Source organism: Nothoprocta perdicaria, unplaced genomic scaffold, assembly GCF_003342845.1.
Source record: "Nothoprocta perdicaria isolate Ctin4 unplaced genomic scaffold, notPer1 scaffold_3, whole genome shotgun sequence".
Lineage (NCBI taxonomy): Eukaryota > Metazoa > Chordata > Aves > Tinamiformes > Tinamidae > Nothoprocta > Nothoprocta perdicaria.
In genome coordinates this window covers 2,860,293-2,884,989 of record NW_020455532.1, presented here as the reverse complement: position 1 = coordinate 2,884,989, position 24,697 = coordinate 2,860,293, and the positions used below count along the sequence as shown (strand labels likewise).

At 37.1% G+C, this 24,697-nt stretch overlaps 1 protein-coding gene across 1 annotated transcript; it reads left to right on the top strand.

Moving 5' to 3' along the window:
* The first annotated feature begins 3,562 nt into the window (after positions 1-3,562).
* OSBPL2 (oxysterol binding protein like 2) lies at positions 3,563-24,145 on the top strand. Its single transcript, XM_026041947.1, has 14 exons — positions 3,563-3,610; positions 4,617-4,780; positions 9,571-9,718; positions 9,968-10,043; positions 10,290-10,424; positions 11,492-11,589; positions 12,248-12,430; positions 14,675-14,782; positions 15,450-15,539; positions 16,236-16,359; positions 19,280-19,408; positions 19,896-20,019; positions 20,630-20,720; positions 21,930-24,145. Exons 2-14 carry the CDS (start codon positions 4,744-4,746, stop codon positions 22,030-22,032), a joined length of 1,446 nt encoding a protein of 481 aa, XP_025897732.1. The 5' UTR covers positions 3,563-3,610; positions 4,617-4,743; the 3' UTR covers positions 22,033-24,145.
* The last annotated feature ends 552 nt before the right edge of the window (positions 24,146-24,697 follow it).

Here is a 24,697-nt window from a genome sequence, read left to right as displayed (position 1 = left end):
CTAATTTCATAAGTCAATTAAGATTCATCGTTGCTGAAGCTTTCATTCAGAGATGAAACATTGCAGTTTGATTCTTCGAGGAGATGTATATGAAGCAAAAACACATGAATATTTATCTTCTGGTTCAAGTTATTTATTTCTGTCCCTTGAAGTACTACAGCTATGTTTTATTTGAGCTGACAGATCAAGAAAAGATGGGATTGCCTCTTATTCCCTCGTCATGCTGTGGGACTATTGTTTTTTAGTTCTTATATTTTTAATGATGGCATGAAGGCTGTTCGTATTTACTAGTCCACTGGCTCTTTTCAAGTCTCCTACTCTGGAGAGAAGTGTCCTGGACCTAACTTAGAATGAAGATAGCAAACTAATAGAAATATTGTTCTTTATAAACTTAGGTTGTTAGATGGACTAAAGAGGCTCTGGCTAGATTTTCTTTTGCAAAAAACTAATTTTAAATTCTGTCCAAATTATCTCTATCAAATTGCACTTATGTCTTTTCTACCCATTAAAGTGAAATTCTGAAAGTTGAGCATCTCTTTGGAAGTCATGCGACTCCTCCCTTCCCTTATCCCCTCTGGCAAGAATTGTGCAGTATTTCAGTCATGTGAGATCTGATAGAAAGTTTTAGCGTTTAAATAGCGGGAAGGTCCTGATCTTAGCCCCACAAACACTTTTATTTTCTGTTGAGGAATGGAATTTGAGCATGTGTTACAACAAACTTCAGAGATACTAGTCCAGGTAGATAAATGGCATAGGGAACATCAACTTCTAGTATGCAGCAGAGCTGTAGGCAAATGGTGTTCCAGACAACTGTTCTGGCTGGTACGCCCAGCGTCATGTGCAGAGTACTGGAACCCTTCCTGGTGCATCAGGCAGTGGATCTTGCACCTTGGGTTTCAGAGCAGCTTCTCTGCACGTGCTGCTCAGGGGCACAGCGAACTGGCACTCTGCTCTGTGCAGCGCAGCTTTGAGAGCCAGGCGTGGTACCCAAAGCCAGATCCCCTGGCCCTGTTGCTGCCAGGCTGCCCRTTCAGGCAGTCCTTGACAGAACACTTTGAGGCTGTTGGTAAGCAGCTGACTGACAGTTGTAGTAAAACTTCATGCCTTCCTTGTGGGAGCTTAGCTGTCACAGTAGTGAAAGTGATGGGAACACTTTAATTCTCTGGTTAGCCCTAGACTGCTGCTAATGTGCTGTGTGAAGGCTGTAAAGCAGATCCTTTGAGGGAAGCCTGTTTTTCCCTGAGCGACTGACTCTCAGGATCTGTTCTAGTCCTGACGGTGCCGTGGGGGACGTTGGTGCGCCGTTCATGCTTAGAACTGTTGCTGAGGCTGTTGCTCAGTCATTTCTTGTCATCTGGGACAGCTGTTTTTCTGGCAGGCCGTATGTCAGCCTTAATAAGTTCCTCCTCTGCAGAGTGTGTTGCAAGCTGTGTTCTGAGCTCAGTGCAGATGTATACTCTTATTTCTGCAGTGTTTACTGCAGCTGCATGCTTTGTATTGTCCCTATGTTGTCACAGTGGATATAAAGCACAGAGTAGATTATTGCATATAAAAAAATAKGTTAAATTGATCCTAGGCTGGGAGCTTTCTTATGCAGGAATATTGCATCCCTTCCTTTGACATATCTGTGATAATTTTAATAAAGACATTAACTGCAGTTGCTAGCGTGTAAGTGAAGTTGCCTTGGTACATAATGGAAAGTGGGGGAAGAGGCAGATTACAAATGTTGAATATGAAGCAAACAGGGTGTGTTTGCCTTCTGACATTTCAGCTTAGTTTGAGGTAACTCCTTGTTGTTGCAGTTAATAAAAGTATTTTTGTGGCCTTTTTGCTCAGGAAAACAAATACTGCTATCAGTATTTGTTCTGATAACATGAATTTGCATTTATTTCTGCTAAATAAGGAGTAGAATTTGTAAGAATTGTGTGTTAAGCTATTTACAGGTTCCTTTGAGAAAGTTGATTACAGGCCAGGTATTTGGACTAGTTTTCCCAGCATGRTGTAGCCTGACTCTGGTGCGAAGTATATTACTTTATCATTTCTTAAATTACCCTAGCACCCTAAGAGAATGTTGTGGCTATTGTTTAAAGTGACTGCCATGAATATCTTGTTCTTTGTTTAGGTAATAGCTACAAATATTGTTCATAACTTAGAGGGATATGACTGAACTCTCACTTTCAAGTAACCAGGAGCTTTAAGTGTACTGTGAGGTGCATATCATAAAAAGAACTTCTCTATAGCTTAACTCTTAGTTATCTAAAACCTTTTGCTCCAATTGTACTTAGTAAATGTTTTTGTGGGAAAGCCACAGCAGCTCTGTAGTGCAAAGAGGAACTGTATTATTCATCATACATTTCCAAATCCTGTTGCAATGCAGTGATTATCATGAGGAGGAGGGAGAAATTTGCATTCAGCTATATGACCTTGTTTACTTTAAGGCTTTTAAAGAATGTCTACTATCATTGCTGAGTCTCAATTCTTATTCCCAAGTGCCTTCTTTGGAAAACTATAATGTGCTGCAGTGCTTGTTGTCAAGGATCTGTAAAGCTTGCAAGCTGATATGAATATGATGGTGTTTGGATAGGCGGCTTAAAGAAGGGCTGTGAACTGAATAAGGGTTCACCTTATTGTATGCATGTGAACTGAATAAGGGTGGCACCTGTAGTGCTGATCTCGAGAGCGCCGCATGCCGCGCTYATCCATTCCCGGCTTTGGTATGAGCGAGCGTTCCTTACAAAGCGAGGACGGGCTTCTGCTGGGCTCGATAATGCAGTAATAGGCACATTGATTTGTACTCACAGTGCAGATTTCAGTATTTAATTTCTTGGTAGTGAATTACGATTGTGAAATTCATTAATGTAAATAGGCACTTAAAACACCATAATTCATTCTACTATTAAGATGGTGTTTAACATCCTGGTTGATTGATCCAGAAATCTCAGTTAGCTGCTACCTTTGAGCCAGTTACTGGTTAGGAGGGTTTCTGTCTTTGGTTTTATAGCAGCATGAATCCTGCTGGGTTGAGCTGCTTGTATCTTTTAGAAGGGAAGCTGCTGCTCCTTGGCCTTCTGCAGACAGAACATCTGCTGATTCACTGAAAGCCTTCAGGTGCTTCTGACTTGATAGTATTTTCAGCTGTTGCATCCTTCCCTAGGAGAATGTGATACTTTGACGTATCTATCGGCAACAAGTTTCTGATTTAAGCAAGGGAGTTGAAGGTTTAGTAGTCTGTTGCTGCAGAAAGCACAGGAAAGGAGAAGGAAACAGCTGAGCAATTGCAACAGCAGTGTAGTAACACTGGAGAGGAGCAGCTGCRTACAGTTTTGTCCTTAGTGACCTTGTAAACAAGAAATTACTGAAGATTTTGTGGAAGCTTAAATACTAACCATGATGCAAGSACAGGTACAAAATCTGGCAGATAAAATAGGGAGGTTCTGAGGGAACAGACCTGAGATGAGAGAGCAAGTGGCAAACCGAAATTCCTAGCCTTGACAGACACAATGGATGTAATGTTTGCCTTGAAGTATTAACTAGGATGAACTATAAAATTGGTCAGCTATTTTGGCTCTTTCTTCTGARTGAGGAATTGGAAGGACTGCATATGTATGAGGTATTAAAATGGTTTTATTTCCGGTTAGTGAGGTAAAAAGACTTTGAGTTAGAAGGGGAATCGTTCGACTTCTTTTCTTGCAGAGAAGAAAAGAAGAAATTGGCTTCAACTGTGGCAAGCTGATGCTAGGAATAGCGTATACTTCTGCCTTTGTTCCTTCTAATTGGAAAGGAAATGTGCAAGTTATAATTACTCTGGAAAAACTCTACTGCCACAAAAGCAATGGGATCGTCAAGGATCATAAAAATCAAGACTGACAGATTTAGGTTGTCTTGGAGGTGATAATGAYAGCATGCTCTGCTGTCGTTAACGCGGTACTTGGCTGCTCATCTGTACTTTGTGAACATTTTTAAAAGTGGAAACAAAATTTTCTGATTCTTTTCCTTGGACTAAAATTGAGTGAAATAAACATGCTTAGATTACACCATTGCCAACCATCTGGAATAAATCTAATTTAGCCTGTGCATAACCCAGAGCTGAAATGCTTTGTAAATCTAACTTATTTGCAGCGTGTGCAGAAAAAGTATTTTATTTCTTACACTATTTCTCCAGAGGGAAGAATCCGCAGCTGTTTCTTCAAGAGTTCATAGCAGTAGCTGGACAAAAATTCTGTAATGGTCTGACCGGATTTCAATAGATACTGATGGTATTGTGTGGAATAAGTCCACCGTGCTCTCCATGCCTGTATTGCTTGCATGGAATTTAACTTGTGGTTTACAAATTATATTTAACAATAACATATATGATGTATTTATTTACACACAGAAAACAACTGTGACCTAGTGCATCACTTTTTTTTGTTGTTGTTTTTCTCTTGTGTGAGAGGTAGTGTCAGCTTCAGAATTACTTTGGTTCAAAGACTATTTACTGTGAATGCAAAAATCCAAGTGTGCAGCTTTCTTTTGCCGTGGAAAGAAATGGGATAATTAATATAAAGTGTGTGTGTGTGTGTGTGTGTAAGAAGTGTGGAAGGTACTAATTCTTTTTTCCCTGTCTGGTCAAATAGATCATCCGAAACAGCTTGGTATTTGCAAATAAAGATCTGGAGACACACGAATACTTAATTTTTAAATCAAGCTCAACGATGCATTAGAGGAAGCTGRATTGGCTGTACAGAGATTTCATGCTGAAGGATGAACAGTGAAGAAGAGTTTTATGATGCCGTTACGGGTGAGTGATGGGCACAGTGCTGAAAAAAACTACAGACTGTATTGTGTTTGTGACAAGGGGACAAGAATCTCTTCCCATTAAGAATAAAGAAGAAATAAAATGCCCTAGCTATGACCTTTTCCTTTTCAGAAGAAGGAAAACAGTTCAGTGATGTTTTCTTTGGTGTTTTTTTTTGTTTATTTTTAAACAATTATTCTGGTTATCATTTTCTTATCACTGGTAGCATGATTAGTCCTTTAGCGCTGATGTCTTGCTTTCATTTTCTATAAATAATTACTCTGGAAAAACTCTACTTCAACAGGAGCTCGAGGTAATGCTGTTAAAAGACTTCGAAAGGTGAAACATCTTCCATAGATTCTTGTTATCTATTTTAACGGGAAAATTGTTCCAGAGAACTAAAGAAGAAGAAACAGAAACAGTCAGAAACAAATTGTTATAAAAATACACTTTCAAGATAGGGAGCCAAAAGTGTTGTCCCTAGAAAAGCAAACATGAATCACTTCACACATGTCAACTAGTATTTTTCCTTGAATTGATAAGGACTAATGGTTGTTTATAAAAGCCTTGCATAATTTTAGGGGTGAAATGAGATGCTTAAGGCATTTTTATAATAATAATAAAATCCTTTCAAAAAATTGAAACGGCTTAACATGAGAAATGCTGATAAAAGTGAATGCAGAACCCTTAGCTTAGAATCAGGCAAATGGAAGGGGAGTAATAGCAAGCATTAACATGTATGGAATAAAACTAGTATGTCAGGTACAAGTGGGTAAGGTGGACTTATGCGGTTGGTTTGAAATTCCTCAGAGGAGTTAACAGAGGGTGAAATGATTTGGTTTGCAGCACGCTGTACAGGACTGCTCAAAAATCCCCCACTGAGAGAAAAAGGAGATTTGGATTGCATTCTCACCAGCTAGCAGTGATGTGGTCCAGATTCCTCTGTAAAATCCAAATAGTGCTACTGTTAAAACCTTGAAGTCCCCATGGATGTTTTTAGTATGTTATTGGTAATCATTTAAACCTGATGTAACTACAGTTGTCTGTAATTACTGTTTAATAACATCTACTTCTACGGCATGAATCTGTCCTAAGGAAACTTGCTCTTTGTCAGGATGGATTTCATTTTTTTTTTTTTTTTCTTTTATGTCTGTTTTCTTGACACTATCCCTGTCACATCCAAAAGACAAGCTCATATATGGTGGAATTGCATACTGAGTGCTTGGAAAACATGTTGCTTTGAGTAATTCATTCTGTTCTGTGTCACCTAGGGTTTATTAGTCTTACTGTAGACTTTAAGTTAGAAGCTACATGCCATAGGGTTCTGCTGTGCTAGACTGTATCTGCTGAAGTACTTTGGGAAAGGATTGTGATAGAACAGCAAAACGCTTAGCTAATTACCAGAATAATATCCTGTTTTTTAAAATAATCATATTCTTTTCTTTTTTTAAATGTTAGGCTGCAGTCCCATACAATCTCCTGTCTGGGAGGCTAAGCTGGCCTGGTGCATCTGTGAACATGATGCTCTTCAGCTTCCTACTGCTTGATTGTTTCCTGTAGTCCATTTCTTCCTCTTGGGGCAGAGGAAGGGGAGGTGTTAGCTGCCAAATTCATATGTTTTCACAGGGTTTGGATCAGACCAAATCAGGAGATTCTGCCCTGGGGTTTAAGTAATGCAAACCTTGCGAAAGGTCGGCTTGCTTCCTATTGGAAACAGRTTGATACAGCTAGATGTTGTGAGGACTGACTTCACGGAAAAGAGGAGAAAAATGGGACTTTYGGCAAAGAAAAAACGTGCCTCGTTTTACATGTGATCTAAGTTTCCTGCATCCTGATCCTGTTGTAGGTCTATAGGTTTTTGCTGCTCGGCTGTTTTGATCCCCTTTCTGTTTTGAGTGACAAGGCTTAATTAGTATTTAAGGAAGTTGTTGGCAGCCTATGGAAGGGGCGGTCTCGTCTCTCTGTGTGACTCAGAGTGTTGGGCCTCCTTGCTGCCTCGGAGGTGGACGAGTAGCATAGTCCGAGTGGACTTGGTTCGTTTGCAGCATGGGGAAGAGGAAGGCTATGAAAACTAGAGTGGCTGGCAAGTTATTTTTTCTTTAAGCTCTTGAAATACATTAATGTTGGCACCCAAGTTAAGTATATGTTSTATGAAATTGAAAATTTAAGGCTTTTTAAGAGCTTTCATTTCTTCCTTAACATAGGGGTTGGAACGGTTGCTTTAGCCAATTGTTAATGATTTGTCTTTCACTGGGTGGTTGCCCTACCTTTTAAATCGCTACTTTTGTCCTTATCCCCTGKGTTTTTTCACTGTAAAATATGGCCTGTAATTAGAACTTACCTGCTCAGTTCTAGGAGTTCAAGATTTTAATGACAACTGGAGGCATTTTTCTTGTAACTTAGAAAGGACTGCAACAAAACATTTCATTGGGCTTTTCTTCTGGATCAGTAATTCTTCTGTGAAGAATGTCCTCTGGATAGCTTTTTGTAGAACTATAATACTTTGACTTTTCCCAACAAGCAATTTTTATAACTTCATTGAATTATAGTAGATGAACCAGCTGTTAAAGCTGGATGTCACAGCTGTTGGAAATCTAGTGGTTACATAGCTGTGTACCTTAATTAAGAAAACGGGAAATAATATAACTGGGTAAAGATGTATTCTGACAAAGAGGACTAGCACTTCTGATGAATCTTTTTGTTTTGGAGCCGGTTTTAATTTTTTTTTTTCCCCACTTTATCATTTAGAGTAATAAGTTATATCATTATGTGATACAGTACTTGCCTTCTCCATCTCCTTGTAACAGGAATCAGTAAAAGGTTACTATATAATTAGAAATTCCATTTTAAATAATAAATACTCTTTTAGTGTGGTTTAACTAAAGATAGACACATGTTTTTCAAGACAGGTGTTTCAGGGTAGTCTTCATTTTAATGACCTGAGCAAATATAACTATCATTCTTTCCAATTAAGTATGAAGACCTGCTAAGGTGTGGTTATTGCTGTGTAATTATATGCTTGTGACATCAAAATGTAGGGGAGAGATTAATACATTACATCAGCCTTTAGGCATGCAGTTTACCAAATAAGATAATATCAATGATATTTCCTTCTGTTTTGAAGGTTATCGATATAGTTTTATACCTTCTAAAAATGCAGCTTTTTCATTCTGAATGAATGACTAGAAAAAAATAACTCTAATAAAAGTGCTATCCTGGGGATATTTTTTACTAGACTAATAATTGTATGAAATATGTGTATTTTTACTTAGACTTTTGTTTCTTCTTCAATCAACAGATTAGAGAGATTTTTACAGAAATGGTTTCAAAGTAGCTCTGCTGTCTACAGAATCAGACATGCAATTTGCTTTGCTGTTTTTGCTTTGCTATGCTTTGCTAGCCTTTTTTTTTTCAGCATTGAATTCAAGTAATTTTCCTGAGGAGATCAAGGTAGACATAGAGGTGTGACCTCATACTTGAATTTGATGTCACCTCGTCCTGTTATTCGTGGTTGGAGTTTACCTGTGTGTTTATGCAAAACAGGGTTTTGTACCAAAGTGCCATGGTTGAGAACTTTAGTCTGTATTTGGATTCTTTTGTAAGAAGCTGCTTTTTTTCTTAGATGTTAAACTTAAGGGTTTAGTGTTAGACCTTTAGAACTAGTCTTAGACTTAAGGAATCCAAAGCTGCTTGCCTTTTTTTTTTTTTTTTTTTCCCCCTCCCCTTAATTCATGTAAATATTTAAGGAATCTGTACTTTTAATTTTAATTAATTTCATTAATTTCAATGTACAAAATCTAGTTGTTCTTTAGACGCACACACATGCTTTCGTAATTTTTTTATTTAAAAGTGAATGTGAAAATAAATCATCACGAGTTTTTAACTGAAAAAAGGAGTAGTTTGACCATAGAAGCTTGTATTTTTGTAGATTCCTGTCAATTTTAGCTTCTTTGGTAAGYAGAGCTATTCAAGACATGTTTTTATTTTGGATGCTAGTTTTTTAGCTCCAACAGTATTTCCAGTAGCTCAGTAGCTTTTTATTTATTTTTCCCCAGGGTATTTCCACTTCACAAGTGGATGGAGTTAAGGTTGTAGGAAATGGAGCCACTTACTTCAGGTCACGCCTTGGGTCACTTGTAGARCTCAATGAATGATTCATCTTGATTTCCACAGGTTCCTGCTGTAGCCATTAAGAAAGCGTTATGTGCCTTTGTACAAACACATGGCAAAAAACCCTGTGCCCTGTGCTCTAGGTGTCCCTGCTGGGGCAGGGGAGTTGGACTGGATGATCTCTAGAGGTCCTTTCCAACCTTAATGATTCTGTGTTTCTGTGAAAAAAAAAAAAATAGGTATCTTAAACTTCTGTTGTTGTAGTATTCTGGTTGTTAGCAGTACGAGTAGCCATAAAYATACTTTTTTTTGCACATTTTTAAGGTTTTGGAGGAAAATTAAATGTAAGCGAACAAAATTGTTGTAATCACACTGCAGCTCTGAAGAAGACAACAATATATGCAATCTGATTAGGAGCTATTGAAGAACTCATAAGATTTTAAATTGATTTTATATTCAGCAGCATAAAAAGTAGTTGAGGATGCTTGATTCTAATGCAATACTTGGCTCTAAATACTCTTGGAAATTAGGTCACTTACTAGAAGCTCTTTGCTCTGATATTTTCAAAATAAAATAACTTGGGTATGAGTATACTTCTGCTATGAGAGTCACAAAATTGTTAAGTGGCATCTGTGGGAGTAATAGGATTCCTAGGATAACTATTGTTATATTTTTTTAAACAGGCTTTGATTCTGACAATTCTTCAGGGGACTTTTCAGAAGCGAATCATAAAGCTGCGGAAATGCTTGATCTAGATCCACACCAAAGCAGTCGGAGTGGAAAACATAATGGAGAGACAGATATTCAAGAAAATGGAATTAAGAGACACAGGTAAGCACATAGGAAGGCATAATAAAGAAATGTGTAAGTGCTGACTCACTCTTTTGGGGCATTGAGAACTTTTACCCTCTGGAAGAGGTCATTTTTCTGGAACCCAAAAGATATTTCACCTGCTCTGTCTCTTCTGTCAGCTACAGAGCAAGACTTTGCTGCCTCTGAAGTACTCTCAGATCTACGAATGAATACATCCCTTCATTTAAGGGACTGATAGTGATAGTTGTTGTTTTCTTCCTATTACAGGACATCATTACCTGCACCAATGTTTTCTAGAAGTGATTTTAGTGTGTGGAGCATATTAAAAAAGTGCATTGGACTGGTAAGTTAATTTGGATGAACAGTGCTGTTCTAGCTTCAGATGGTTATCCTTATTGTTTAAAACTTTGACACAGAATAATGCCTGATGCATTCTTCTTTTGTAGAGATGTTTGTGGGATTTTTTTTCTTCATTTGCACTCTTTAAATTTCAGTATCTGTTTAGTTAATTGTACTGTTTGGTTATTTCTTGTCATTTGATAACCTGGTGTTGTGTCTAGGAAATGAGCTTTTACTTTTTGTCATCTAGGAGCTGTCTAAAATTACAATGCCCATTGTCTTCAATGAACCATTGAGTTTCCTTCAACGAATAACGGAGTATATGGAACATATATACCTCATTAATAAGGCTTGTAGTCAAGCAGATCCCCTGGAAAGAATGCAGGTATGGAACAGCTTCCACCTCCTGATTAGCCCAGAAGTCTTCCACTCCCAGAGTGTTCTCTTTAAGACAGTGTTTCAGTACAGTCCATTGCACCCTCTGGGTCTAGTTATAAGAATCCCCATATTATCCTTCTAGACAGGTTTCTTATTTCATAGTGGTTGGTATCAGGTGCTTGGGTCACTTTCACACTTGATACTCTTGTAGATACTGAGGCGAAAGTCTAGTGCAGGAGATAGCCTTGACTGACCAGGGTCCTGAACCTTTTCAGTGCTACTTAACCATAATGTTCTTGTGTGTGTTGTGAAGTTGAGGTCTTGCCTTTAAATTACTGTAAATTGATTTGTTGAGTGACTCCATGCTTTTTAAATTATCAGATAAAAATTGTTGTGACATGGAGAAACTTTCCTATACTTTGGTGGTACTTCAAAACAGATATAATATCTGACTAGTTTCGCAGTAAAGAGTTGGGCATGATGATGCTAAGCCAGTGTACGTTAGGGTGTGCTGAGTATTATGTTAAGGTATTGCTCATAGMTCTATTTTAGTTGAGAGAAATTGGAGTGTACGTGTTGTATTCTGTGTTTGTATAACACATACCCCTACTTACCAGTCTGTGAGAGCTTCTAAGTGTCATTTGTGCCTGCTAGCAGGATTCAAGAAACATCCCATCTGCATTAGAAATGATGCTTGACTAGTACTCAGAAAAGCAAGACTCTGTTCCCAGCATACAAGTGTGGGGGACAGTCAAAACATGGGAAAAGCAGATTTAAAAAAAAAAAAAAAAGGCCAAAACAAAACATATTTTTAGAGGTAGTTGTAGAGGTAGAGCAAACYCTGGCAAAGTACTGAAGAAAACAATTGTGTTTTGAAAATGAGATGGTTATAAATTGCCTCTATTTTCCCCAGTTCTATATTACTTAAATCCTGTGGCTTACAAATGTTTTAACCTTGAGCAATATTTAGTTCCTTTGTTTTGGACAAATAGTAAAATATGGTAATATGTAGCTATAATGTGCAGAAGTTGTTCTTTTAATGTACTGTTCTCATTTATTCTGATTTGCTTTTAGGCTGTAGCTGCTTTTGCAGTTTCTGCTGTAGCTTCTCAGTGGGAGAGAACTGGCAAACCATTTAACCCACTTCTAGGAGAAACCTATGAATTAACAAGGTAATAATTACTTTAAATAGGGAACTGTTTGTGTTGCTAACAAACTKTGATGTTAGCTTGGTTGTTCATGCAGTGGAATAAAAAAAAATCTGTTAACACACATTTCTGCAATACAGCTTTTTTTCTCCACAGTAACACWTTTTTTTTGAGATGTTATTATAAACTAAGATTTTTATTTCTATGTTTAGGTAGACTTTTCTTTGAATTACTTGGAGTAAAAAAAGGGTCTGTAATGTTCTGAGAGACATTTCTCCTGACCCAGATATTAATGATTAATTAATTTTAAGTGTTTTGCTGATCTTGTCAGATACAGGAATTGAGAGACTTCCAGTCTGCTTAAACTAGTTGTATATATGCTGTGGAGAAAATGACTTCTAGTAAGATCTACTGCTGCCCAAGTAGCTTCAGAATTTTCAGCAGYTATTTTAAACAGATTCAGATGCTTTTCTTGGTAAAAGTCAGATAAGARTTTTGACTGTGGATTGTCTTGGGGTTCAGGAAGGAAGTTGTTCACAGAGTATTGTTTCCTTCCTTTTGTTATTTGTGTGCCTTGGAATTTGCACGAGTGTTAATTTTTTGTTCTGCTGTAATATTTAAATATATATGTGTATATATAGCAGTTGATTACTTACTACTCCCTCTTTGTTTGTTTTTTAAGGGAGGACTTAGGTTTTAGGTTTATATCTGAGCAAGTCAGCCATCATCCGCCTATTAGTGCGTTTTATTCCGAAGGCCTCAATAAGGACTTTGTTTTTCATGGATCAATCTACCCCAAACTAAAATTCTGGGGAAAGAGTATAGAAGCTGAGCCTCGGGGAACAATTACTTTGGAGCTGCTAAAGTGAGTATGAGGGGGGGGAAAAAAAAGGAAGTATTTTTATGCTTATCTCCTTAACACTTAATTGTATAAAAATAGATGATGACATCCTGTTGATTCCTCATAGATGAGTTTGTGAAAACCTCTTTTCAAAGGGATTGCAGGGGTTAAGTTACAAGTTATTGTTCAGTGCTTAATTTCAGGGCTCTCTTGTTGGAGTTATGCTTGCACAGCTGCAGCAATTAAATGCTGCTTTTCTACTATGAAAATCAACATTTCTTAGATTGAATGCTACTGAAAAACAGTTCCTTGAAGGCAGTTAAAATTTAAAGAGCAAAAATTCTATTACCAGGCCATTCAAACCCATTTTACTTTTACATTTCATAGTTGGTTTTGATCATTTGAAAATGTATCTCTGTGTTTCTGTGAAAAGCATCACTTCAGAATAGTTGTACTGGGCTACAGGGAGACCCGAGGAATTCATCAGGGTGTCTGTCACCTATTTAACATTTTTTATTTTTTTTCTTGTGGATGGTCACTTTCCTAATAAAGTCACAGGTGCCTTTCCAGATTACTTCTAGACTTCTTTCTAATCAGTTACATCTCTTATATTATATATCTAATCAGTTACATCTCTTATATTACATCTCTTATATTATGCTTTCCATAAGTTGTTTTTTGCCCTTGTGGCACTAACATGCTTTATAATTCCCAGGTCACAAACGTACACAAGTCATGTCACATGTCTTTTATAGTCACAGAAAAAGCATTCTGCAATGAGCATGTCAAGGTGCTTCTGTAAGAGCTTTACCCAAGCTTAACTTAGGTTATTCTGAAATATCTTAYGAAACTCCTAGATCTTTTTTTCTCAATAAAGAGGCAACTTTTCTGCTTTATAAGGTTTTGCTATATAGAGTGGTGATAGAAAGATAGGATATTTCTTCTGAATATATAAAGATTGTCATTGTAGGATGCRCTTAACAAAAATCAAAGTTTGTTGCTGGAGATAGACTTTATTCAGAAGGCTGTTAGAATCCCTGTTCTGCTGAATCAATTTACAGCATGCTGTAAATAAAGAGCAGTGTGAATAGCATATCTTAATATTTGCTTCAGGTTAGTAGTATACATTGAACTCAAATTTTGAACTGCCTAAACATGTGGTGATTATTGCTGTTACGGTTTGTATAGGTCTGAGAGCTACTCAGAACTGAGCTCATAACAAGTAACTGTTTGGTTTCAAAACTGAAAGTCAGTGAAAGTGCTGCATTTGTGTCAACCATCACCATAAAATGTGTATTCTGAAAAAACGCATTAGAAAGCACCCTTCCTCCTCACTCCTCCAGCACAAATACTAAAATGCCTCAATTTGACAGCACTGGGCATGAGTGCCGTGCATTAAATTTTATGCTGTAAAAAGCTTTTGCTATCAAGTAGTTCACGAACAAAAATTTGTACCAAGACTGATATGATAAAGCTCTTCTCTTTCTTCTGAAGAGCAGCAGTCCTTGTTCTGCAGCGTGCTTGCAGACAGCTCGCTGGGGAAAATTGTCAAATTTCAACAGTCTGCGCTGTACTGGAACATGATTGAACAGTTGGAGATATTTACTGCTTGTGCTCCATGAATACTCCACGGAAGCAGTAGCACAAGGCACTTGTCATTAAAAAGGACATTGCTTGTTTTCTATATTATGGGTATTGAAATGAAATTTGCAAATTTGCCTTAGATATCTTGATTGTTCACCAGGTAGCATTGGCATTTCTTTCATCAGTATTGAAAAAGTACTGAAAATGAGTGAATGTAGAGGATTTTGACTCTGCCAAGCTGAAAAGCCCTAGATATGAAAWTTTTTTCTTTAGTTCTTTTCAGTACAGCTTGAGGGAAGGAGGGCAATAACAAACCCCACTTGGAATGCATTGGATTGCGTTCAGTCACAGTGGATTGGGTTTCATACACAATAGACTTTTGGCATATTTGTGGAAAGAGGTGCATTTTAACTGTTCTTCCCCCTACRTGTACTTTCTAATCCCTTCAACCGCTTGCCTGGGAGAAAGGGTCTTGGTGTTAGAAGCTCAGTGTCCTTGTCAAGTGTGTTGACTCCTGTCATTCCTTCCAGGTTCTGAAGCTTTTACCACCATTTAATTTATTTATACAAATATGTAAATATATAAAAATATATTTATTTTGTCCTGCCACAAATAGAACAGAAAATAGACTTACATTCTGTTTCAAGTTCCAGAAATGGATTTCTTTTTCTGCTTTCCTTACAGGCATAATGAAGCTTACACATGGACAAATCCAACGTGTTGTGTACATAATGTAATTATTGGTAAACTGTGGCTAGAACAATATGGAACAGTAGAAATTGTAAATCACAGGTAACCCTAATCATGAAACTAAGGGTTGGCTTGTAGGGACAGTTGCAGATTGTTGCAAAAAAGATACTGAAATAGAGCACAGTGTATGTTCGTGAAATCTTAGTTCAGAGTTTCTGACAAGTGCAATTTAGAGAGAACTTTTAAATGCACTTAGCTTAGTTTTCCTATACTGGTCATTTGTACAATTTCTGTGTATTTTATTAAAAAAATAGTTGCTAATAGTTGCTAATCAATTTGAAGTGTGATGAGTTACTGTGGGGTTTAGGCAGTCTGCAGGACTGCATTCATTTTATTCCTAATGTCTTCAGTAAGTTTTAGATATATATGTAATTCAGGAGTTTATTTCGTATTTTCAGTTGACTATCGTAGGCCTGTGATACCATTACAGCCACATTGTTTTCATGCTGATTACTTCTAGTTTTGTGTAACTCTGAAATTTGTGTTGCTTTTAATGCTCTGGCTAGAAGATAAACTGTAGCTAAGGGAAAATAAGGAAATAACTAGACATCTGCCAACTCCCTGTTAACCATAAGCATATAAAAGAAGCTAAATAAAGTGCAGATAAAGAAGTTAAACATACTAGTGTGTGTGGGAGCTTGCACAAGGAGTTTTGTTTTATTATGTTCAAAGTCTTTGTTTTTAAAATTATTCCTTGTTTCTTTTTCAGTACTGGTGATAAATGTGTCCTTAATTTTAAACCATGTGGACTGTTTGGGAAAGAGCTCCACAAAGTAGAGGGCTACATTCAGGACAAAAAGTGAGTGATAAAAACCTCGTTACTTCTCTCTTTCTGAGCCCTATGGCATTTATTTTGTGCTTGCATGGTGACTGCAACCAGTGTGGGTGCAATGTTCTCAGCAATGTAACCGTTTCTGTTTTCTGTGTCAGTATTAAATCCCTTGATTTTTTTTAGGAGTTTAATACTGACTTTTCAGTACATATTAGGAAAACTCTGTAAGTCCAGTGGTTTGAAATAGAGGGAAAATACGTAGTGGTTGCAACTGACTTATTTACATTATTAATATTATTCACAATTCCAGTCTTTAGTTTAAGATATGGAGATTACAGTAGTTAGAAAATCTTAATGAGGGTAAAACCTGTAATGTGCCTCTGGATCTCACTGTCTTAAACGGTTGACTTCTCTGCACCCACACTCATATTTTAATTGACAAAAAATGTATAATTAACTTGTGAAGATATGCTATGCGGAACTGAACGCCAGAAAAACTGGAAGAAGCTGAACTCTTTTCCCAATATTAAATTCTCCCAAGTTAAATTTTCAGATTTCAAAAAAAAAAAAAAAAAAAAAAAATCTGCAGGCAAAAGAATAAAATAAAACCAGGTAGGAATCTTTGTATTTAATAATGATCAGGGTTTGCATGACTTTAGCTTAGAAGGCTGTATAGAAGAAAAAAGCAAAAACTGAGTCTCTCCTTTGCTTATTTAACTACAGTAAAAAGAAGCTGTGTGTGATCTATGGCAAGTGGACAGAATGCTTATGGTGCACTGATCCTACCACATATGAAGCTTACAAAAAGAATGAAAAGAGAGGTGGTGAGCAGAAGAAACCAAAGCAGGTAAGACATCAGGAGAAATGAGACTGAAATAGCTCCCTGTATATAATCTTTACAAAAAGAGGGAGGTGGTGGGGAGTGAAGGGTTAAAACAGTCTAGTTGGTGGCGATGCAGTGTCAGACCCATGAGACGGCAGTGCACTTTGAACTTGTGTTGACTTTAGCGAGAGCTGCTGGTATTGAGCGAGCTYGCCGAAATAGAATTTGCTAATGGATTTGTTGTAGAAGTCGTCAAATATCAACTCCCAAGCTAAAGTTGTTCTGTCTTTGAATAAGGAAATGGGTCTGTTGCCAGCTGCGGACATGAAAATTCCAGGATTTGGGTTTTGAAAGAAAGAATGCAACTCTCTGCTTTTTTTGTTTGTTTAATACCGTTTTGTTGACGTGACATTTTAGTGTCTCACATAGGCTTGACAGCAAGAATGTCTGGAAACTTTTTTTTTCCTTCTCTTATAAGCAGAGTGTCTTATTCATTTAAGTTGCTTGCGTTCACTTAGGCACCATTAAAACATGGTGTTTTATGAAAAATGCAAAATGTATGAAGATTCAGCAAAGGACTGCTGGGTTTCCAGATGTCAACAGAGGCTGCAGACCCTGGTTGCTTGTTCAAAATGAAAATGATAGTCTAAAGTTAATGAATAGCTTTAGTTTATGAGGCCCAAGCTTGGGATGGGAATGGCAAGCATTTACATGAGAAGAAACTAGAGCAACAACAATAGGCCTTGTTTTTTGTCTCTGGATTCTGTCATGGTACAGACATTTATTTTGACTTTTTTTAAAAAAAAAAAATTCTGTTCAGCTTATGAAAATCAGTTATTTCCTTCCTTCCTGTTGAATTTATATTTAGATGGGGAATTATCTAACAGTAAACCAGATGTTGATGTGGAAAGTAGTCTGAAAGGATGTTTTTAAAAAATGAATACTCAAACCGAATGATTTGAAATAAGAATCTGAACTGTATGGAACCATCTTCCAGCATGTAAAACGAGGCCTGCTTAACAGGGTATTTTTGAATAAAGTAAATGACCTATGAGAGATGAGACAGAAAGAGAAGGAAGAAAACTCTCACATCGTCACTTCAGGAGTTTGTCTCAAACTTCCCTTCTGGTTGTTACGGCTTTTGGTAGTTTCTCATGCTGGAATCCTCTGGGTGTCTACAGTTTAGCAGTCCATGTCCTAAGGCAGTCAGATTCTCCTGTAGATCAGGCTGATGACAAGAGGCAAATATGCAGGAAAGGTTTTCAGGTAGGCTGAGGAAGCTGCCAGGTGATCCATTGTCTTTGCTGTTCAACCGGATCAAAAAGCTTCTGGTGCTGCAGCTTGCGTCTGCTCTGCTCCTGTGCAGACAGACCTTATACACGCACTGCCTGCCTCTTGACTTTATGAGGATGATGTTTTCTGCTGTACTCTGTGCTGTCTTTCCTCCAAATGTTGCAGAACCAGATGGTATTTTCTTCCTAAAATAGATAAAGCCATCACAGAAGTGCTTGAGATCAGTGGAACAAGCAGTGGAATAAAACAGCAAGGTGCTAAAGTAAAACTCTTCATCCCATTTCTACTCCTACGTAAAACTGAAGCCACGGTCCAGATTTGTGAAACTGCTGACGTTGATCCAACTGTCTTGTAGCACTGAGCCTGGGAATGCTAGCCAGAGCCCTGGGAAATATTTCTTCCTTTTAAGAGCAGACGCTGGATTCTCAGTGCAGCTTAGGCAGCACATGTGTGAATCCGTATAACCTTAGCTGGAGTGTGAGTCCTGGTAAGGAAAAGTGACTTTTGTTAGGTAGAAATAGATAAAGTTGGTCAGGTGTTCTTAAATATTTAATTCCCTAGACTAAATAGTTATTTTGCCTCCCAGGAGGCACTAAGAATAGTAGCAGTGTCAGGTGAGAGCGCACTGCAAGAAAAGAATAATGAAAGAAGTAAAGAAAGACCAGTAGCTGAATGTCACGCTGCTGTAATGTCAGAGGGCTCTGCAAAAGATTCACTTGATCCTTGAAAGCCCCAGTGAAATTTTTATTCCAACATCAGCAGCTGAGCAGACTGTAGAGATSGAAGTTACAAGGACGTCATTGGCAGGCCCAAAGGTCCTCCCAGATTTAGAAGGATGTCTGAACTGAGACGCGAGGATAAAAAGGCAAGGCTTCCTGTGAAGAGCATGAGAATTCACTGCGCCCCTAGATGGGCTGTAAATGAACTCTTCTGTTGTCCTTTGATTATGTTCAGCTAAGCGGAGGCTGGAGTACGGCTGCTGTGACTTGGTCTACTGAGAGCAGCCTTTTGAAGAACACCCCTCTTGATTTTTTGTATATAACAACAGTGCATCACTGGTTCTGGTACAAAGGAACTTACAAACATGCTCTTTATAAACCTAAGCACAAAGCTTCATAGTGAGAGGAGATATATGTGTTCTAATCAAGCAAATCAAGCATCAACGTTGTGGTTTTTTTTTTTTTTTTTTTTTTTTTTTTTTTTTTTTTTTGCAAGTGGTGATGTATTAACCAAGAGGAGATAAGGTCCTATTCATTAACTTTCCTATGCCATTGTGAGAATTAAAGTACAGTTCTGACTCCTTGCAACCTGAGGAAGTAATAGCTATGTGCGCAGAATTAAGCTGTGGGATGGGGCAGAAGGGAAGACAGAAGATTCCTGAAAAACATGAATTTACTACTWCTTTAAACAGAAAGTGAAATTGTACATAGGTATGATGAGAGACTATTCAGTGGTAGCAGAAACAAGGCATTAAAATGAAATGAAAGGAACAATATACGGAGTGAGGAAATGCAAATGTGAGGGGTAAGACAGAAACACTGGAGTCTTTGTAAAAACTTGAATTTTAASAGATTCTTAAGAAGTGACTTGGTAGAACTCTAGATGATTTCCCTGTTTTTTTTTTCTCTGCCAAATGTTATATCTGTTTCAGAGTGAAGATGTTATTAAATCTGAAAATGATGAGGCTGATGATATGCCAGAGGTTCAAGACACAGTGCAGTTCATACCAGGCAGTAAATTGCTTTGGAGGATAAATTGCAGACCACCAAACTCATCMCAGGTAACTGTTCCAATCAAGTTGAGTGTTCCCATCACAAGTGACTTTTCCAAAGGGACATGAGTATTGCTCAAGGGAAGCCCTGTTGTTAAGCCTAGTTACTGACGTGACTATTTTCTTGAATAATTCCAGAGTTTCGTCTTACGAAATCAAAGAATGCATACTTTCTTGAGCAAATTTGTAGTTTAGTTTTAGGGTTTTCTTTTATAAAAGTAATGATATTAAAAGGTCAGATATGGAGAAAAATCTATCATGGTCCTCTAAAGCAAAGACTGCTTAAAAAATGTAGGTGTGATTTCAATTTTCCCTGCCCCTCGTGTTGAAAAAAGAACATTTTTATATGAGCTAAATCCAACTTCGGGAGCAGCTCAGAGGAGCAATTTTGACTAGATTCTTATGCTTGGGAATTTTGGTGTATCAATTTGGTGTAGGTAAGCCAGTGCCACTTTGAAAAAAATAACTTGCTTATTATCTTTAATTTCCCTTTAAGATGTACAATTTTACCAGTTTTGCTGTGAGTCTCAATGAGCTAGAAAAGGGTATGGAAGCAATACTAGCTCCTACTGATTGTCGACTGCGCCCAGATATCAGAAACATGGAAGATGGAAACATGGGTATGTGTTTGTTGGAGGAAATATTTTTCTGTTACTGAGAGAAATGAATGGGTCTGATGCAGCTCTCATTCCCAAAGTTCCTGTAACTCTTTCTTTTTTCATCCTGCTCTAATGAGCATACTTGTGAACAATATATAAAATCTCTCCTTGAAAAGTCTGGGCGAGTAGAGGTGTGCAAGGTGGATTCCAAAAATTACCATGCTGCATTGTGGTGCAGTTGCATGTTTGGTAACTTGGAGAAGTTGTCAGACATGCTTTGTTGCTCTAGAATTTGTCTGGAAAAAGTGTGTGGAGAACAGATGTGCTCTGCTCTGAAGTTTGTCAGGAAATAATGGAAAAAACACTGTTTATTTTGCTCAGCCTGCCTTTTTTCCCCACTTCGTGCAGTGTTTCTAAGAGATAAAACACCAGAATTTCTTGATCATACGCTGTATTTGTAATCACAACCTTTCTGAAGTCACGGCTTTCGTTTTGTTAACTGAGATTGCCAAATGCCTCCTTTTGTTTAAGTGAACTATATTCTATTTCTCTGCAGTCTTTTCCCTGTTTTCTGCTTTTTTTTAGTTTTTATTTTGATAAATAAACAATTTTTACTGAAATGTTTTGATAGATCTGGCTAGTAAGGAAAAAGAGAGGCTAGAAGAGAAGCAAAGAGCTGCTCGCAAGGAGCGTGCAAAAGATGATGTGGAGTGGCACACAAGGTAAGGGGGAAGAAATTGGGCATGTATTTAATGTGGTGTGGWTTTGCTGCCTGAAATGTTTTTATTCAAGACAGTGTGTGCTTGATTTCCTGAATGACAGCACAGTTTGTAGTGTTTCTCAAAATTTTCACTTAGTCGATGTTTAAATACTGTGACTGGAAGCCAAAATGACTTATGATTTCTCCAGGACAGAATTATCTCAACAGCAAATCCTGATACCTGTCATATTTAACTATTGTGTCAATGCTGTGTGTGTATAATGTTTTTATTTATATTTATTTCCTCTCCCGCTTCCTACAGAGGTCATCTTTTTATGTTAGTGCATAAAACGTTAAGTCTCAGCTCCCCTTTAACTGCTTCCTGTCCCGTTTTTGGCAGTTGAGTAGCATGTTGTGGCCTTCCAGGGCTTTTTGCTTTCAGAAACTCAGTACTTTTTGGCKTGGTTACTTCAGAAATTGCTTTTTGAGTGCACATTTAAGTGGCTTCTCACTCGTAGACTGCATCATGGAGTAATGTGATTTGGCTCCTGCTTCTGGAACTGGTTGGTTGTGTAGATGCCAAGTGCTCTGCAGTCAAGTGGACACACGAGGCTGATTTCTGCAGGTGTTTCCTTCGTATGCAAGAACTTTTGGATGTTCCCATGATCTCATGAAATTCAGAAGAGAAAGCATTTTATTTCCAAAGGCTGGAGGAAACAGCTACAAACTTATTCCCATTAACACCTTTGAAAATCTCTTCTAGAGAACATAAACTGGATATCAGTGAATATGGCCAAAAACAGAGCATTTATTGAGATTCTGTGCAGCTCTAGAGCACAAACTGTTCCTGTTGTTTGGGCAGATTTACAAAGGATTGTGGAACAGTCTTGGCATTCTTCTAAGGAAAATGATTATGTGTGATAATAAATGATCAAAAAAATCAATATAGTCTTTATACTTAGAATGAGACAGCAATTTAAAAATCCATTTCAAATACCTTCTTGACTTCATCTAAAAAAGATGAATTAGAGAGTGGTTGCTGTTATATTAGAAGTTTAGTGACATACTTACAAAGCTTTGAATACCTCTGGAGAAAATAAGATTTTTCTTAGAAAAATCAGTATTTTTTAATAATGTCTTGTGATAGGAGCCAGGTATTCTCCCCCAGCCTTTTAATAACTGCTCCCTGTTTTTTACCATTTTCATTGTTTTTCTTTTTTTTTCTTTACAGATGGTTTCATCAAGGCACTAACCCATATACTGGGACTCCAGATTGGCTGTACTCAGGTGGTTATTTTGATAGAAATTTCTCGGACTGTCCAGACATATATTGAAATCACTGAACCAATAGCTCATCTCATCTGGACATCTAGTTACTAGATTTCATTCTAAGCCAGTGACTCTGGTTGTGTTAATAGCAAAAACCAGCTTTTCTAAGTAAATTTTAACAAAAATTCTGTCACTCAACAATCGAGGATTTAATTATCACTAACTTTGGATTGCCAAATATTTAAATACTGTTGCATTCTTGCGTAAAGTTGAAAATCATCATGTTTTCACTAATTTTTTCAAGGGACCTTTTGGTTGTTTTTTTTCCTAGTTTCTTTGTCAGAAAGGTATGCTGTATCTGGTAGAGCTTATAACAACCTTGAAAATTATGTAACTTCTATAAAATAAATAGAGATAATATCCTTGTTGCTTAGTACAGCAGCGAAGAGTTGTTAGGAATTTGGAACAGAGATGAAAGATTAGTATGGTGCAAACATGATGGCATATGTTTCAGTGGCAATTCCCCATGAAGAGCTGGAGGTGACGTTTTTAGACAGCAGGTAGTACTACGTGGGGATTGGAGCTCCTGGCCCCCTTTCTCTGTCTCTCAGTACGGTCCAATACTTCAGACTTGGGGGAACAAAACACAAGATATTAGCTTCTCAAGCTGTAGTTGTCTGTTACGGAATCTTTACAATCTTTGGACACTGTGAGTATTAAACTCYGTACCTGTGATAAAATTGCATAAAACATAGGAGAAGGATGCATTWAAAAAGTTGTCTTTTTCTGAAGTAAAATGCTATCCTAAAAAATAGGAAACTTCAGAAACAATTGTAGGAATGTTGAAGTGGTTACAGTGTAAAATATATTGCTTGCTACCACTTGGAGGCTTAGATCTCCAGCACTACTTTTTGCAGCTTTGGCACTATATATGCTTCTAGACTAAACTTTTATTTGGAAGCACTTGGTAGACATATCCACACATATCCATTCCCGTTTTGGGGATGTTTTTGTTTGCATGTTCTTCATTATTAGGTCATGTCTGTTCTGTATGTTGTGAAAAAACAGAACTAATTTAAAACTGTGGCATAGTTATACCTATTACAAGTTTTCAAAATTTCTGTGAGCACGTGCTGTCATATAAGTAAAAATATTTTTGGTACCATATTGAAATATTAAAGCCATATAATCCTGGAACTATTTGAACTATAGATCAGTTACTATTATTGATGCATTCATTTTCCTTCAAAGCGGTACACTTCAGAGAGGGGGAAGGAGGCTTGAAAAACTAAGTTGAACAATTTAAGCTAACTTTAATTTTTGTTGTTTTTTTTTGTGAAAATTTTTAATTTAGTAACCAAGCAAAGCTGCAGAATGGCTGCAGTGCAGCTAAGTTTACAGTAATTTAGGCATTGATAGTGCTAGAAACCAGAAGAATTAGTGGAAGAACTGATCAGATCGATTACCCAGACACACTTGTGGCTTCATTTAAAGATTAGCTTTAGAATTGCTTCTCCCTGAGGATTAAAAAACAAAAGAAAATAAACATCACCCTGATGAAATATTTTTATATGAAGTCAAGTAGTTAAAGATCAGATTAACTATAAATTTGTAAAGATTTAGTTGCCTTCTTCATTAAAAAAAAAGTAAGGAAGAGTAATTGTAAAAAACCCAGGCAATAAATGAGGACAAAATCTAGAATGTACTTATGGCATCTTCTTTCTGTTGCCAGAAATTGGACTTTGGGCTGATTGCAGCTTTCAGACATAAAACTTAGACTTTGAAATACAGTGGAAATTAATGTTTGTTCCTAATAAGTGTCTAGGCATTTGACTTTTAAAAGATATTGCTGATCCTTATGGAACAGCATAATATTTCATAACTCTTTCAGCCTTTTTGTAAAAAAATAAAAAAAAAACAAAAAAAAACTTTAATGGCTTTCAAGTAAAGGAACCATTTATATAGGTGAGTCTKGAGAGGATTCATACATCAAGCTGTTTTTAAAATCTCATGAGAGTTTAAAACTTGCTTAAACTAAATAGCACGTCCCATGTATTCGTCTTAAAATATTTTCTAAATTGTAGTTACCCAAATGGAAAAATAGTATAGTAATTGCTGAAGAAATACTCTGAAGCAATATGGTTCGCAACTCTCTACAGGTCATGATTTAAATTCAGAAAGACATAACCCCTTTTAATTATGCACAACTATGAAAACATAGTAGCAGGATGTTTAATCCAAACTGCACTATGCCATTTTCATGGATTAAAAAAAAATTGGGAAGTTTTCTAAAGTAGGATTATTTTTTCTTTGTSTCCTCCTCTTCCTTTAGTGTATTTTTTTGAAAACAAAAACAAAAAGACTATGTTGGTTTCAGTCTTATCTCTATATAGTTTAATGTTCTTCATTGCCTCATGGAAAATACTTAAATATTTCCCAGCACTGATGCAATGTATCTATTTGGCTGCCCATGAGATGYGTACTGCAAAATTTTGATTACTCTGAAAGTGGAAAAGTTTTATTTTAAATGCAGATCTCACCTCAGTAGTTTACTTGTCAAAGCATTGATAACTTTGCACCTTTTAAAAGAATGTCACTTTTATAACTTGATAAAACACTGACTGTATATAAAATGACTGTGTTAGTATATGTTAATATAGCTATACAAAGATATCATCTAGAAAGAAATTATAAGAAATGCTTAACACTTCAGACCTCTGGATGGTGAGA